We start from the raw sequence: 17,836 nt of genomic DNA, 5'->3' as shown, positions 1-17,836 counted from the left end.
TTACTCACCCTCATTTATGACTTTTTAATTACACTGTATTCTATTAGTTGACAAGATCATAAATGGTTTATGCACAATCCAATCAACACTTGTTATAAACATAGGTTTTCTTTATATTACAGCTTATGTTTTGTGTTGATATCCGTTTAGTAATTGACACACACACACACACAATAAAAAAATAAATAAAAAAATATAAAAGAATCATATAAGCATGTTTTTTCAGGTTTTTATAATGATACTTATCAGTGCTGTACATGTCAACACATTCAAACCCTAATAAAGGCATCTATGCTTAGAGTTTGGTGTGAATGATGTGAATGGTGAATTATAATGGGTTTCTGAAAGTGACACTTCATCTTGAAACGAAAAGTACAAGCATCCACTGACTAATGAAAGGTCCTGTTGTACTTTCAGAAATCCATTTCAGATAACTACTTGATTACAAATTAAAATGGCTCTTTGCACAACCTCTAAAAAAACAATCTTGTGCATTGCTCTCTGTCAAATGATCTGTCAGTTTCGCCAAGTGTGTAGGCGGCCTAAGCCTAAAACATTCTAAAAAGTAACTGAATAAGGCTGAACGACCAAGCCATGTACTAAAATTGTTCTCTAAGTTTGTGAACGTGTGTGAATGAATGTGATTGTGTGAATGTGTCTGCTGACTCCGTGTTTGAGACAGAGAGCGAGAGGAAAAGAAAGAGCGCTGCAGGAGATTTTTGCATGGCTCTGCTCCTGCAGAGATCAGCTGTCATGCTGAGAGACACCTGGAGAGAGAAAAGACACCCTGAATGACAGCGCTGTTATCGTCAAGAAAGACAAGAGTCTGGGGCTGCACGGCCAAACTCAATGTCCCCTCAGACATGTGATCCTGACAAAACAACACATTTATGAACAGATCAATGTGGAGAGAGAGAGAGAGAGAGAGAGAGAGAGAGAGAGAGAGAGAGAGAGAGAGAGAATATGAAGGTGTGACAGAGTGAGGAAAGAATATAAGTAGGGGATGCTGATAGGAATAAAAAACATTATTTTACAATGAAGATTACATATTCATCCAGGCTCCTTAATAGCAGTCTACAAGAGAGAAGACAGAGCTTGACTCCTGGTGCAGCCAAGACTGCACCCAAACTCTTTTTTCTAAATCCTTGACCCTTTTCAAACACAAGAAGGAAGGCACACAGGAATGAATTTGTCTGCCTTTATCCAGTTTGCATCCCTGCTAAGGTTGACATCTGGCCATTGTAGTTTAGAATCATTCTATATTTAAAGGAAAACAATTGTATTCAGTTTTACACAAGACATGCAATTTGTCCTTTATTTTAGCATCTTGCATCCATTCAACAAAGAGCACCAATCGAAAAAGAGCACTTGTTGCATTTTCTTTTGCATCTATATATTCAGAAGTGTCAGTGTTAAAAGATAGAAACTGGAATAGAAAGCAAACCAGTAAAGATAGATATGAAATGATGAGTATGCTTTTTGTCAAAGGTACAAAATAAAGCCAATCAATACAGTTGTAATGAATTTCATTGGTTAAAAGTCATCATGAAATCAAAATCACAAATGCAAATATATATATATATATATTAACAAAGTCAAATGCTCTTATTATCTTTAATCAAAAACATGCAGTAATTAAACAATGTTCTGATTCAATAAGTCATTTAACTTGGATATACAAAAATATATCCAAGCTATGACTTGATTTATAAGACATTTCTTCTTCTTCTTCTTCTTCTTCTTTTAAGACTAAATTTTAAAATGTATTTCCTCCTAGAGCTTTCAAGCTAAAACCACCAAACTTGCGTCAGACCTTCACACTGGTCTGACTCGGGTTGCTATATCTTTTCTAACTGATCTGGTTTACGGTTTTTATAAACCAGACTATCAAAACCACCTAAAATCCCATAGACTTTCATTGAAGGGGTTCAAACGTTATACAATAAGACTTATAATGTATTTAAGCTGTCTACTGCCATAGCAAAGTTTAAAACTCCCTAATGAAAATACAGCCTAAGCTGATCAGTTGCTTTGGCTGGTCTCCCAACCTGATGGTTTTTAAGTGGTTTTAGCCACTGTCATGCTGGTCTTAGCTGTTTTTTACTGAATCAACTGGTTTTAGCTGGATTTATACAAACATGCCAACAACATGCTAGTAACTTGCTAATCAGGCAAGAAACATGCTTTAAACATGGTTTAAAGTGATTTTGGCTACTATCATGATGGTCTTAGCTGGTTTTAGCTGTTTTTTTTTACTTAATCAACTGGTTTTAGCTGGATTAGCATAGAAACATGTTAACCACATGCTAGTAACTTGCCAATCAGGCTAGAAACATGCTTTTAACATGGTTTAAAAATGGTTTTGGGGCACTGTCACGCTGGTCTTAGCTGATGTTTAGTTGGTTTTTGCTGAATCAACTGGTTTTATACTACCATCACATTGGTAGACATGCTAGGAACATGCTAGTCACCTGCTAATCGTGTTTTCAACATGCAAGTCACTTGCTAATGATGCTAGCAACATGCTAGTCACTTGCTAATCATGCTAACAACATGCTAGTCACCTGCTAATCAGGCTAACAACATGTTACTAACTTTGCTAAACATGTTAATAACATGCTAGTCACTTGCTAGTCATGCTAGCAACATGCTAGTCACCTGCTAATCATGCTAACAACATGTTAGTAACTTTCTAAATATGTTAATAACATGCTAGTCACTTGTTAATAATGCTAGAGACATGTTAGTCACTTGTTAATCATGCTAATTACATGCTAGTCACTTGCTAATCATGCTAATTACATGCTAGTCACTTGTTAAACATGCTAACAACATGCTAGTCACTTGCTAATCATGCTAATAACATGCTAGTCACGTGCTAATCATGCTAACAACATGCTACAGACATGTTAGTCACTTGCTAATCATGTTAATTACGTTCAAGTCACTTGCTAGTCATGCTGGGAGCATGCTTGTGAAATACTAGCTTCAAGATTTCTGGCTAGGCTTTTTCAAGCCAACTTGAAGTTTGACCACAAACTTTACTATCTAGTTAATAATGAAATTGGTCTCTAAAGAAAAGTGTTGTCCTGATTTTTTTTTTTTTTTTTTGTACTCACACAATAATGTCAGTTACTTAAAAATCTTAGTCTGCATAATGAAGGCATCTAAATACAAAGCAGTTAAAACTTTAATGTGTTCATGTTGAGATATTTATGTACAGTCTGTTATGGTTGTTTTCTATAAAGAGCTAAAAATTTGCCTAGGCAGAAGGTTAACTGACATAAATGTTATGAATTGTGACAATTTAAAAATTGTTTAGTTTTGCAACAGATGCAATTACATTGTAAGCCAAAATCTAAGGAATTGCATCTCAAAAGCATTTTTAGCACTTAATTCAGTCAAGCAGAACTGTATACACAGATATAGCTCCAGGCATACAGCTGTGGCTGTGCTCCCTTTCAGTTTACTATACGGTCAGCTTGTCACCAATGCTTTACTGAAATCTTAAGTGACATACGTAGTATAAAGAAATAGAAAGCATTACTTATTTGCTCTGCTGAAATTGGCAACCCTATCAAGAACCCCTCTCACACTGCGGTCATGGTCGTCTGGGCTTACAGCCGAGGCACGATCTGTTTGCTCATGTAAGAGTTATGTGAATGCAGAAAATGCTAATGTGTCTTTGACATAAGAACACATGGTTTTGACCTCGGAGGCACCTCATTCGTCCCCTAAGTGGTAAAGTGACTTCAGAATGCCCTGCCAGATGTCCGATTAGTCAGACATATCCTTGACATGGATTCAAGGCTTTGAAAGACTTGCAAGACCGTGGATTTATGAGTCAAAGCTTTTTCTGCCCGCAAGTGAGATAAAATATGCTATCGGTTTTAACCAATGTAAAGCAAAATACATACACAGTTACAATAACATGAATTGGTTGCTTCACTTGCCTGTGTGCTTCTGTGTGACTGTGAGCTAGATTAAATGATTCCTAACACAGTGTTGAATGACTTGTTTTAAAATCGGCTTGTTCCTTACTAAGAACTGCTGATACCAGAGTGACCAGGATGTGCTTGTGCAACACTGAAAACGGATTTTCGATTTAGGCCACTAAAAGGTCTGTAAGAAAGCTATCTGTTAAAAAATATATACATGTATTATTTCATTTTATGTAAAATACACTACCATTTCCAATATATATATATTTTTTTTGTGTGTGTGTTTTGAGTCTCTTATGCTCACCAAATTAAAATAGTGATATTCAAAGCTGATATTTCAACCAGGCTGGACTACTGTAACGCTCTATATGCTGGAATAAATCAGTCCTCTCTCTCGCGATTACAACTGGTACAGAATGCTGTGGCTCGTTTTTTAACAGGGACAAAAAAGAGAGAACATATTACACCTGTGTTATCATCACTTCATTGGCTACCTGTTCGATTTGATTTTAAGGTTTTAGTATTTGTATTTAAATCACTTCATGGTCTTGCCCCTTCATATATTTCAGACCTTCTCCACTCGTATTGTCCAGTGAGAACACTCAGATCCTCCACTCAGATGATATTAAATATTCCAAAATCACGACTTAAATCCAAAGGCGACAGAGCTTTCTCAGTTCTTGGTCCAAAGGACCAATTCCCTACATTTGTCTATTAGACTTTCCCCTACACTTTTTACATTTAAATCTTCTCTTAAAACTTATGTTTTAAGAGTTTAAAACTTAAGGCAAATGTGTAATATGATATTAATTATTAAATTAATATTATTATTTTTTAGTCTTAAATATTGTTTTAAATTGCATGATGTTTCCGGTCTTAATTCTATTATTTTTGTTTTGCTTTCTTTTCATATTTTATTATTAGTCTTTAAATTGTATTGTACAATGGGTGTTTTGGTTGGTATGTTGTGCAGCACTTTGGTCAGCATTTATGTTGTTTTAAAGGGCTATATAAAGGGCTATTAAACTTGACTTGACTATATTATAATATGTTATTAGCATTTTGATGATACGTTATTAGCATTTAAAATTATTTTCTTTATTTTAATATATTTTAAAATTTAATTTATCCATGGATTTTTTCACATAATCTGTCAGAAATAATTTTAATACATGGATTTGATGCTCAAGGAATATTCCTTTCATTAAATATGCTGAAAATTGTTTTACTGCTGATAATTTTTATGGAAATTGTGACTAACTTTTCTGGGATTCTTTATTGTCCTTAGGTGAATTAAATGTGCCATATCTGAGGAAAAGTATTAATTTCTTAAAATAATAATAATAATTATAATTATAATTATAATTATAATTATAATTATAATTATAATTATAATTATAATTATAATTATAATTATTATTATTGAAAACAAACTTTGAACAAATTTATATAAGTATTTTATATGTTACTTAAAAAAACTATTTTGTCAAAATTTACAGCTACTGTACATTTGAAAGGTTGTAACATTTTTGGAAAAAAATCCATCCATAACAAAACAACTGCCACTGCATGATCGAAAGCGGCCAATATATGACTAAACTAAACATCTAGCAAACATTTTGAGTATGCAACAGAGTATGCTTTAAATCTGAATGAACAAAACAAAACAATAAAATTAGGACATCAATTAGACATATAAAAGCATGCCACCCACTGAGCTTTTACTCAGCATTGCGTGAACTGTCACCATGGCGCATAAAGACCCGTGGCCCGAGGGCTCGGAATCATAAAGCCGCAACCTCTTGAGTTAATTAAAACAGCCAATCTGCCACAGCACAGATTCAATCTCTTACTCCCTTCAACTTTCTGTGTATCGTTAGCACCAATGGAGGGGCACCAATGAAGAGGCATCCCTGTGGCTCCTAACATCTCGCATATCTCCTCATCCTTTCTGTAATAACTCATTTGTCCTTTTGTGGTGCTGCTTTGGCATTAGCTGGTACGTAACCCTCTTCATTCATTAATATTTGAGACAGTGAGCCCCAGAGAAAAGACACATGGATTTGCCATCTGCTCTAAAAAAAAGGAAAATGGATTTTAAAACCCAAACAAGGTTTTCATAGAGCCAGAAACATATACACTTAATGTTTTAATGTTGTGTAAGGGAGAGGGAACATTTTTACAATTACAGTGTACCATCTGTGACTTAACAAGATAATATTTGTTAACGTGTAAAAAGCATCAGGGCACAGGCGGCTAATCTGGTTCAGTCGTGCATAACCTTGTTTTGAATTAAGATTCTAAAGAAATTAAGCGATACAACAAAGAAAATAAACATGACAGTTACTGCAGTTATTATGCAGCCTTGCAGAAACTTCCAAACCGCAACTGCAAAACTATAATGAAAAGACAATTATAGATAAATTCAGACTTGAACTACTGGAGTAAATCTCAATAACACAGTGCAATTAACTCTTTTGCTGCAAGAAAGCAACTGTCATGTATCTTAAATATGGTATGAATACAAAATAACCTTTAGCAAAAGGCTGTTTGCACCTCATCACCGTCTCACACAGCTAGCACTTCTGGTCTACAGACTGTCTGAAGCAACTGACCAAAGTCTGTTTTGTTTTAATGTGCTCATTGCAGGTATGTCAGAAATATATTATACCGCAAAAATAGACCATCTGATGCTGAAACTGCTCTAAAATGACCTGAGCTGACCTTGACCTGCAGATCTATTTCTGATGAATGAGTGTGAATTCACTGCGCTGTAAAAAAAAAACGTTGCTAAGAAACGTACCTCTAGAGACTGCAGGTACCCTTCCTGTGGGTCGCAAAGCAGTGAGGAGATGCGATGGTTGTTCCTTATGCAGCGGATGTTGGTGTCCCTCCAAAGGGGAAAGATCTGTCGGATCACTGTCATCCGGCCCAGAGCGCTGTGGACAAGCTCCATGATCTCTGTGTCACTAACCTCCTACACACAGAGACAGACACACACACACAAAGGTACAGTGTGAAAACAGTCATATTAAAACCTACTGTCACAAAAAAGCAACAAAACAAATATATTAAACCCCTGGCTGTTCTGGGGACTATCCCTGCTAGGTAACACTTTATAATAACATTAATAATTTATAGATTTTTCTTACCTGTTACAAATGATCTGAAGGTGTATACAATTTTTTTTTTACTCATCATTCGCAGATCATTCACCCCAGTGTGTACACACACACAACCTGTAGCCAGCAGGTTTTTTTTTAAAAACATTTAAAACTAATTATTATTTTACACATTTGTTTAGGGGGTACAGAATGTGTTGTAAATGCCTTCTATACACCTACAGATCATTTGTAACATGTAAGAAAGATCTAGAAATTATGTGTAACAAGTTTACAAGTGATTAATAGTTTACACTTTAGATTAGGGGATGGAGAAAGTCTGTGCTGATGAGAGAAAGGGTTTGACACAACCCACTGGAATCCCCTGACTCTAAATTATTTACACATGTTTATTAACTTAACAGCAAATAATTTATTAATCTTAAAAAAAAATGTTTTAGTATAATTGCATTTTTGGGCTTTTTAACAGACCAGCTTATAACTTTAACGAAACATACATAAATGATATACTGATAATTTACTAATGGTTTAATCATCATTTGTTCATGATTAACAGATGTTTATTAAGTTACTAGTACAATATTGACATCTCAATAATTTAAATGGGTCCCACTTTATATTAAGTGGCCCTAATATCTGTGTACTTACATAATAACTACAGTAGATGTGCACATAGTATGTAACCACAGTGTAAGTACACATTGGTAAATAGTATCTAGAGCTGTAATATTTCTGTAACTACACACATGTAACAACCCTCTGAATGGGTGGGTAAGTACAAAGGTGTAACAGGACATATATAAATATTTTTTAACAACAACATGTATAAGAGTAATTTGAATGATTTGATTTTAATATGTACATGCACAGGTATTAGGACCACTCAATCTAAAGTCAGACCTAAATGACTTGTAAATGAATTGACAAAACACACAAATTGTTAGCATCACTTTATGTTAATTGCTTATGATTTTTTTTTTTTTTTTGTAAATGATTAGTTCATCATTAACTAATCACTTACAATTGACTTACAACTGAATGTTATTATAAAGTGTTACAGATGTGTTGACAGCCCTTATAAACAATTGTAAAATCAGTAACAAGAAAGGTTTTGGAGTGGCAATATTTTATTACACATCAATATTTAGCCATGTTAAGACTGGAATAGACTATGTGAACACACTACATGATTCGAAAACACTAGGTATCATACACTTGCTGGAAGTAAATGACACTAGACAAACACTAAACGACTGTGGATCAGACACTATCAAACCTTCAAACAATTCTGAACACAGAAAAATCATGCAAAAGCATATGATTAATTGCTTGGAGATGCAGAACATGAAAATTAAAATGGGCTGGCAATAAATTTGGTGATTTTGTAATAGCATGATTTGTGCTGTCAAAGAAAAAAATGCAGTATGTGAGTGTAAATGAAAATATTACAATCAAAAGCAACACATAAATCATATATCAGTGTTAATACAGAAACAAAATTCAAGAAAACACAGCCAAGCGGGGGAAACAAATAAGCAAATGCTAAAATGCACGAAAAAGCTAATTTCTTGCATGTCAAAGTAGATGTCAATATCAGCATCAAAAAATATCGATCAAAAGGGCTTCAGTCTTACTAAGAAACAAAACTGAGGAAATGAAGGCCTGTTTGTTTAAGATGTAAAGCATATAGTTTAGTTAATGTATTCTTTGAGTACACACAAAAGGAATAGTTATAAACCTCATGGAGTTAAGAACTAAACCTCTCTCAATTATGTCCGGGAATGTGACTTACTGAACACGTACTGGTGGAAAAATAATGACAGCAGTGATGGATAGGACCCTTCGAGAATATTGTGCATAACAGTCAAAACACTTCTAAATATCGGCAATATTTAATCAGCTGCAAACTGAAAAATTATTTAAGGAACTTATATCAGAGGTACAATGAATGTCTAGTTTAAAAATCTATAAAATAGTGAAATCTCTGGAATGATGTTAAATTTAAACATGTTGCTTCACCTTCATGCACCTTTTTTCAGACAGTTTAAATACTTTTAGGCTCTACACATATTTTAATCTAAGCAAATTATTAATCATAAAAATATTACTTCACAAAAATAAGCTTCACTTCATTCTGGGAAGAGCATTGTGCTATCAAGCGCAAGTTCAACACATGATAGGTACAAATTTTAGCCTGAATACACTGTAAGTCGCTTTGGATAAAAGCGTCTGCTAAATGCATGAATTTAATTTTACTTTTTTTTTTTTTTTTTTAAACTGCAGTTGTTAAGCCCCTAAAGGAAACAGAAATCTTGATAACAGCATATTGAGCAACTATTGACCAATATCAGATCTTCCTTTCATATGCAAGATTACAACTACCTAAACTCAAATGAATTCCTGGACAGTATTGAATCTGGTTTTCGACCACAGCACAGAGACAGTACAAAAAATGAAAAACTAGGTTGGGCATTTGGTACTCAAATGGTGCAGATCATACTAAGAAGGGAGAGGTTATTATGTCAGTATAGGACAGCATAAATCTAAGTGGACATCCATGACATGTGGAGTCCCACAGGGCCCAATTTTTGCACCACTTTTGTTTAAACTGTATATGCTCCCACTAAGTCAAATAACGAGAAAGAACCAAAGATGAAGATCTCAAAGTGAATTCATACCTTCTCTCTATGGGTAAAACAACTAAAAAACAAGTTGTGTGATTCTAGAGACAACTTTAGTTTTAATAGTCATGCTGCTCATCCAGAACGCTGCTGCCAGAATTCTAACTAAAATAGGAAAATCTGAGAATATCATACCAGTCCTCCGGTCTTTACACTGGCTTCCAGTTATATTTAGGATTGATTTTAAAGTACTTTTACTTGTTTATAAATCACTCAATGGCCTAGTACCTAAATACATCACAGATATACTCAATGAACATAAACATAACAGACCACTCAGATCATTAGGATTGAGTCGTTTAGAAACACCAAGGGTTTACACAAAACAAGGGCAGTTCACTTTTAGCTATTACTGCATGCCGCCTGCAGCTGGAACCAGCTTCCAGAAGAGATCAGATGTGCTAAAACATTTAAATCCAGACTCAAAACTCATCTGTTTAGCTGTGCATTTCTGGAATGAGCACTGTGCTACGTCCGAACTGAACTGTACTTTGAATTACCATTGTGTATGAAATGTTTTATATAAATAAACTTTCCTGCTTTGCCTTGCCTTGCCTTAAAAAAATTAAATAGCACTCTCATGTCTTTAGAAACTGGTATGACTCTGTGGCTTGCCTTTTTCAGTACAATGCAAGTGAACAGTGACCAAGACATTCACGCAATGTTATTAAAGCAATATTTCCAGTGAATGACAGCCTGCATTATTTCTCATAACAAGCTATTATATGGGTTTAGAATATTAGATACATAAGAGTAATATGGATAATGCTTGTATGCTGCGTATCTTTTAGTGAGCAAACTTGATAACCCTTGGCCTTCATTTACTTTCATTGTAAAAAAGAGAGCAGACATTTTATTTTTGAGTCACTTTCACTTTAACCATATTATAACATTTTTAGATATAAAACTGGTCACAACAATAATCTTTTTAAAAACTGTAAGTATCTTTACTATCATCTTTGATCAATTTAATATATGTTTGCTGAAAAACAAAAAACTAATTAGAAATGTAATTAATATTTAATAATTACAACAGGCCTAAACAGTTTCTCTATTTTCTAAGAAACAATACGGGACATATAAATTAGCTTTTGACTCACAGACCTTTATAAATGGAGAACATTCAGGTAATTCAATGACTTTGATCATACACAATATCTTTCTATAATCTTGGCAGCAGTCTAACTGCTGGCGTTTGGACAAAATAAAAAAAGGTAGCAGGAGAATTTGCAGAGATCCCTGTGCTGAGATGACTCACAGTGTGGAATGCTGGGAGTTCATAAGCAACCTCCAAACACATTAAATCAAAACAGACTAGCACACCATATAAATAATCTCTTATACATGTCCCTTGTGAAGGTATTAATTATTCATTTATTCATGACCATAAAACATTTTACTGATCAAATGATCAAGGTGATATTAAGCAGAGTCAGGACTTCTGATGTCACTGTCTCTAATTAAATCACCGCAGATGTTTGAATCCCTGAACGTGCTGCATGAAATCTGTCATTTAATTAAACTTCAAGCGCTTTTGAAAGTAAGAGAATATTCTGACATCAATTAATGGTCGGAAACCCTGAAAATAACTGAAGATACATCTGTAAAGGAACTTGCGCTTAATGAAATGACATTACAGGGAAAACAGATTTAATGCCATGACCTTGATGGATGAAAACTGCAGAGGCTTAATTTGTGTTCATAGGTGTTGTAGTGACCTTCATGTTGGCTGTGTGTTGAGACACATGCAAATCGGCTTCAGTTCAGAAGAATAGATAAACAGAAGCATCACAGCAATGTGATTCAGTGAACATTTAAACCTTTCCAGCCTCGAGGTAATGCATACGAGTTTCTCTCTTTTAACATTTCTAGGTTGAATGTGACTGTGCTTTAATTTGATCACACTGAAACCTGACTATGCAAATGAGCAAATATGAAATGAGGAGAACTGAAAACAGGATTAGAATTAGAGACACATTTTTAAAAACAAAACCACTACAGTAAAGAGCCTATATAATTGAAATACATTAGTACATTTACATTTTCACTTCTAGTAACTAAGAGTGCACATGCTGTATATCATCAGAATCAAAAGTATGAGAAGTGCACTCATTTGAAAAGTATATATATATATATATATATATATATATATATATATATATATATATATATATATATATATATATATATATATATATTTAATCTTGAAAAGAGTGTACTGATTGAAGTGGAGCATGACAACATGTTTTGGATACATTTTATGGAATAAGTGGGCAGATCCTATAACTTAATATCTATGCCTGAAGCAAGTTTAGTCAGCATGATACAGGGTCAAATTAGAAGAGAGAAAAGAGAGAGAGAGAGAGAGATGCACTACATGGCCTGATGTGGGCATCCCCTGCGGAATAGCAGGTTTTGATATACCTGTTTCAAACAAGTGCATACAATTAATGCAGTCTTCATAGACATACACACATGCCTGCAGCCATTTTTCAAAAATTAAACATAATTTGGTCACATTAATGCCATTCCAATCCTGTATGACTTTTTTGCTCCAGTGGAACACAAAAGGAGATGCTTAGCAGAATATCTAAGGTTTTTTTTTTTTTTCATACAGTGAAAGTATTTTTTTATACTGTATTTTCCAAGTAATATTCTTACTGAATCACGACTAGACGACTGGTTTTGTACACCAAGCTATCATATGGGTTCAGAAGATAGTCCTTTGGACTACTTTCATTGTGTGTATTTTTGTCCTTTTTAACATTACTAGTCCCCACCACTTTCAGTATATTAAAGAGAGCACCTCTGATACTCATATCTTTTTGCCATTTTTTTGGCATTGGCTTTTTTAAATGTGTCCAAATGGGATCAAAAACCTTTCCAGAAGAGTGAAAGCTCATATATAGGTAAGGTGAGGGATGCCTCTTTTCCATGTGAATGGTTTTGAAATCATATTTGTTTGGCCATGTAGTATAGATGGATAGAGCGATAGAGAGATAGACAAAGTGTTTTTGTAGCTTGGAGTGTGCTGTAAGATTTGAAACTCAAGTATGACTTTGTCATATTGTCAGGTAGTCCCAGAGAAGCAAAGTAAAAGCAAAGTCCTCTCTCTCTCTCTCTCTCTTTGCATAAAAAGACATTGCCTGATGCATTTTTGGTCTCTTGGTGTCAAAACATCAAACAGAATTAGAATTTTTATGCCATTCAGCCCACAGCCATGCTCTCTTTCTTACTGAGTACTGTACTCAGTCTATATTGGGCTAGACTTGCTGTGCTCAGCTCTCATTTGTTCTTGTAGGGCCAGACTCTCATTAGGTCTTGCTTCCTCACCCAGTCCTCAGTCAACAGAGTGAGGGAGAGCGAGGGATAAGGAGAGCAAAACAGTGGCTCAGAGTCATGACAGTGCAATAATCCACTGTCAGCTTTGCTCTTGCATGGTGACAACATATTACATACTGAATGAGAGATGTGCCACATATCAAATACTGTTAATTGAAATTAGATATGAGGACAGCAGACTGAATTTGGGCTGTTTTCAGGATCTTACTGCCAACAGCTTCAAAGTCGATCCCTCCTTTCTGAAATGTATTATGAATGTATGCTTACCTCATTAGCGTACACCCAGTGACTATCTTTGGATGCTAGATTCGTTTCCACTGCCTGCAGAAAACGGAAAGACAAAAAAATGCAGAAAATTACTGTGATGAAAATAAACAATCTTTTCTTGATCTGCATACAAATATTATAAGCTCATTCATGGTGCACCAAGTGCCAAGGACACTCTTTAAAAAAATACTTTTGTGAAACAAAGAAACATTAAAAGTTGATTTTCAACTTTTCAGAAGACAATTAGTGTACTTATGAAATTAGAATTTCTGCTTCCTGTAGCAATGTAAATGATATCTTTGCATCTGTCAGAGTAATACTTGCATCTTTGCTGATACCAAAATAGAGAACAGAGTGCAGCACAAATAGTAAATTATGACAAATGTTTTCTTTTTGGGTGAACTATCCCTTTCGGTTACAGGGACAATACATAGTACAGAATTCCTAAGAAATGCAGTGGTTGTGGGTAGAAATGCAATTAAATCACAACCTGTCAATGAAATGGAATAGCAATTGTTGATATCTGGTTGTGAATCTTGACAGTGGCCACAGTGGAACATCTAAATTATGTGAGATAGGAACACCTGCAGAGGAATAGACCCACTTTCATGTTTAGGGAGTAGATATTGGACTAACCGCAGGCAGTAATGAAGCGATAAGACCACATTGCAGGAGACTGATCAAAAACATTCCTTATCAAACATCCGGTCCAGGTTCAATATAGGTGCATTCTATACAGAAGGAGATAGTGGGAGTGTATTTCTATGTCAGACACAGACAGATGAAACGCACAAAAAAACTAATTTTCCTGCTCAAGTTGCATTTCAAAGTAAACATCGGATGCTGGAAAAGATTAACAAGCAACTGGAGGTTGGAACACCGCTTGCATGCATGCTTCAAAACAATAGAGAGTGTGTTGGTGGTTCTTTACATCACCATGAAAAATATATATATATTGATCCGAGTCCTTCTACTGAATTGCACTCAGATGCGCAGCACAGCACATGCATCACATGTGATTCCGTGCAAGGGAGTGAATCAGTCTTGCATTATAAGTGCATTGAAGCATCTGTAAAAATAAATAAAGTTAAATAAAAAATAAAAACCCCTTGCTTTTCAATCTATGCTTCATGTTGTGCAACCAGTCAAACCCAGACCATAACATCATATCATGAATTTATATATGTTGGTAGTACAGGGTAATCCCCAAAGTAATAACCAAATTCCTTTGCTTTCTGCTGTTTGCTATATTGCAACTCTTTCTCTCTTGCATGCAATAGATCAGAACAACAGGAGTTTCCATGACTGCAATCCTGTTCCACAACGACGAGGAAGAAAAGTGATCCTCACTGACTTATTCAACTGAAACTCCTGATTTCATGAAGAAGACAGCTTTTGATCCCTTCATTCTATATCTCAACCTTCAAAGAATTTGTATGCCTTTTTTATACTGTGACATCTTTTCCACTCTAAAAACTGTGACGTTATTAAGCAGAAACTGGGATCGCTTTCTTCACCCCCATCACTTTATACCAGGAATCAAAGAGAGAATATACAGTAACACATGATTCAACTCCAGTGGTAAATTAATAGAAAATGTGAGACTTTTGAATAATACATCTTTTTTATATAGCTTTATTAGGCAACATGTAGACATAAAAATAGCATTACTGTTTTACAAAATTAGAGACAGCATTACTTAAGGAACAGCAATCAAGACTTAATAACTGCAAGTGTACTAGACTACTCTGCTGTGTTGATAATGAGAACAAATGATTATGTTATTTGACTGTCAATTTATATTTTTTCATTACAGCAAGACTGTTTTGAAGCTGAGCTGGTGAAAACTGCTGTTTCATTTGCTTTTGGTAGATTACCGCAATAAGGAAAGTGTAAATTGCATCCCAATTTAACTTCATTAACAGTTTAAATGTTTTAAATGTCTGAATTTTAGTTTTATTTAATGGACTGACAGTTCACCTTCTAGCTCCAGTCTGCTTTGCCATTTCATGCTGATTCCATTAAAACACTTTACACAGTTCTAGAAATGCATTGAAGTGTATATGATTGCTGAAGATATTTCACATGTACTGTTAATGATACAATTTACAAAAACAATACAGTTGTTCTTTATTTTAAGTCTTTGCATTTAATTTTATAAAAAATTTAGAAACTATCAGCTATTCAAAATCTGGAATTTATCAATAACTCTAGATGCATAAGAATGCAATTACATAAGGGGTCATTAAAATTAATAATATCGATCTGTTCCAAAATTATTACTGAACTATTCTACCTAACAGTCTCTCTTGGTCAATTTGTGGTGTTGTCTTCAAACTAAAATCAACAGGACAGTCTACAGCATTTAATAGCTCATAAATTCTTGCTTTTTGGTAATAGAGACTTCCAGAAATCACGACCATTATCTGGGCATATATAAGTGAAATTGTTGGTTGAAAGCTGTTGCATTTCTTACAGCTTTTGAGCACTGATTGCAATGTCCTGTCTCCAGCTGTGGTGAACCTTGAACAAGACAAGCAGCGGCACTTTCTAAGCAGTGATTTTCTGTAAAAACCCCATTCGTTTTCTTTTTTATCATTTCATCACACATGCATCATTCATGAGTCCTTATAAAATGTTAAGAAATGCTAGCAGATCGATGCTTTGCCTTGATAAAGAAAAACATCTAGCCTTTTCTGTGCCCCATTATAATTTAACAATTCATGGAGCTCAGCTAGCATAGTGTTCCCAAGGCCATGGTTTTGATCCCCAGGACTGATCAAATGCATCTATGAATCTTCCAAATACTTAAATGCAAAAAAAAAAAAAAAATTCTGTTATTCCTCAAATGTATATCTTTCTGTAAACTTTGCACAGTTGTTTTCATTAACATTACATGCACTCCCAGGTCTGCTACGGCCTGCCCTCTGTACCTGTTTGCCTCAATAATGTGTGCCCACTGCAAAGGTGGGAAAAGATGCCAAATCAAAGGCTTATGAGATCTGAGCTGGGATTTGAGCTGTACATAAAAATATGGATGTGTGTGCAGTGCGCAAATAAAGACTTGTGGGGAAGGAAAAAAAAAATTTTCTTGGTGAGTGGAAGCACGTAAATATATATCACTCTCAGATGGCAATAACAAAACATTTCAAAACATCTCCATAATTCAATTCTCACTGGCAAAAGAAGCATAAAGGAATAAATCCATTGGCTGAAGTGGGTGTACACTCTGAAATTAAATCCAGTCTGCTATCTGCAGTGTTTCTTTCCTGATTCGCCTCATCACATAACCTGCCTGTTTCTGAGAAGGAAAAAAAAAAACGGTCTGTTTCAGTTCTGCATTGATTTCACTTTTGTTTTTCTTTGCCTTGAACAACGCTGATAAGGACAAACATGATCCTGAACATGTCAGTTGCACCAGCAACATTTTCCCTCTGCTTTTTCATAATGAATTTGTTGAAGTTCAAAATTAAACCGCTTGCGAAAAAGGCCGTGCCCTTGAAAGATGCAGTGCTAAGATCAGTTCTCACTTTTTCAGTTGTAGATTCAAAAAGGCATCAAGAAAATAAAAAATCCTCGGTTTTCCAGACGGGAAAATCTCACGGTCAATTTGAGGAGGAATAGGTCTTATAAAAGTTTGATGTCTAAACTTACATTCACTCAGGGTCAAAATCCTTACACTGGAGAAAGATGCTTCGCTTGAAATATGCTGCCTCTCAAAATAATTCTTATGGCCTGACAAACATATAATCCAGGGATGCCAAATTATATATAAGATAGTAATAATATGGATGAAGAATTTTTTCAGATAGACAGTCAGTGATTGGTCAACAGGGGGCTATAGTGAGTCTGATGGGCAGAACCAGGAGGATGGAGAGAAATGAACACAGGAACAAACCCGTCTTCTTTTTTTGCTGTGAGTGCAAGGTGAATGGATTAACATAAATTCCCCCATGACTCAGAAACATTTGTCTTCAGAATAATGCCTGACAAAGATCACACAACTGAAATAAAATCAATAAGCGCTACTCACAAAAAGCGTATTTGCCAATTTTCGGCCAGGAGGAATGCTTGCACTGGTCATGTTTGCCTCAAGAGTTGCATGCTAACAAACAAAGCAAAACAGCACGGGTGTCAATATTGGTTAGGTTTGTCAAAAACACCTGAATAAGAGCCACTTCCCGTGTCGCCTGCTCACACATACAACCCCGTGGGTTTGTTTATGTATCCACACACATTTCATGCGCATGACAGCGTTCTGACAATAGCAAAGTTCACTGGCAAACCACCAATAATCCTAGGAGACAAACGCAGAGAAAGGGTAGCTAGGCTTTTCCATTACTGACAGACCCAAGTAAATTGCTTTCCATGCTAACAGCCAAAGTTTCACTTTTAAATTAAGCCAGGCAATAAACAAAACATGAAGATACTCTAAATGTACACAATAGAATTAAAATAAGAACATTGTCTAATTTGCTTCCCT

General features: G+C 35.1%; 1 protein-coding gene across 1 annotated transcript in view; it reads right to left on the bottom strand.

Moving 5' to 3' along the window:
- Positions 1–17,836, bottom strand: part of LOC113093398 (glutamate receptor ionotropic, delta-1-like) — a 77,266-nt gene that overhangs the window by 29,889 nt on the left and 29,541 nt on the right. The window contains 2 exon segments of the mRNA XM_026259186.1: positions 6,745–6,918; positions 13,354–13,407. Coding sequence (XP_026114971.1) covers positions 6,745–6,918; positions 13,354–13,407 — 228 coding nt within the window.

This window comes from Carassius auratus, unplaced genomic scaffold (assembly GCF_003368295.1).
Source record: "Carassius auratus strain Wakin unplaced genomic scaffold, ASM336829v1 scaf_tig00214992, whole genome shotgun sequence".
NCBI lineage: Eukaryota > Metazoa > Chordata > Actinopteri > Cypriniformes > Cyprinidae > Carassius > Carassius auratus.
Note: the sequence above shows the minus strand (reverse complement) of the source record. Positions and strands in the feature narration are given on the sequence as shown.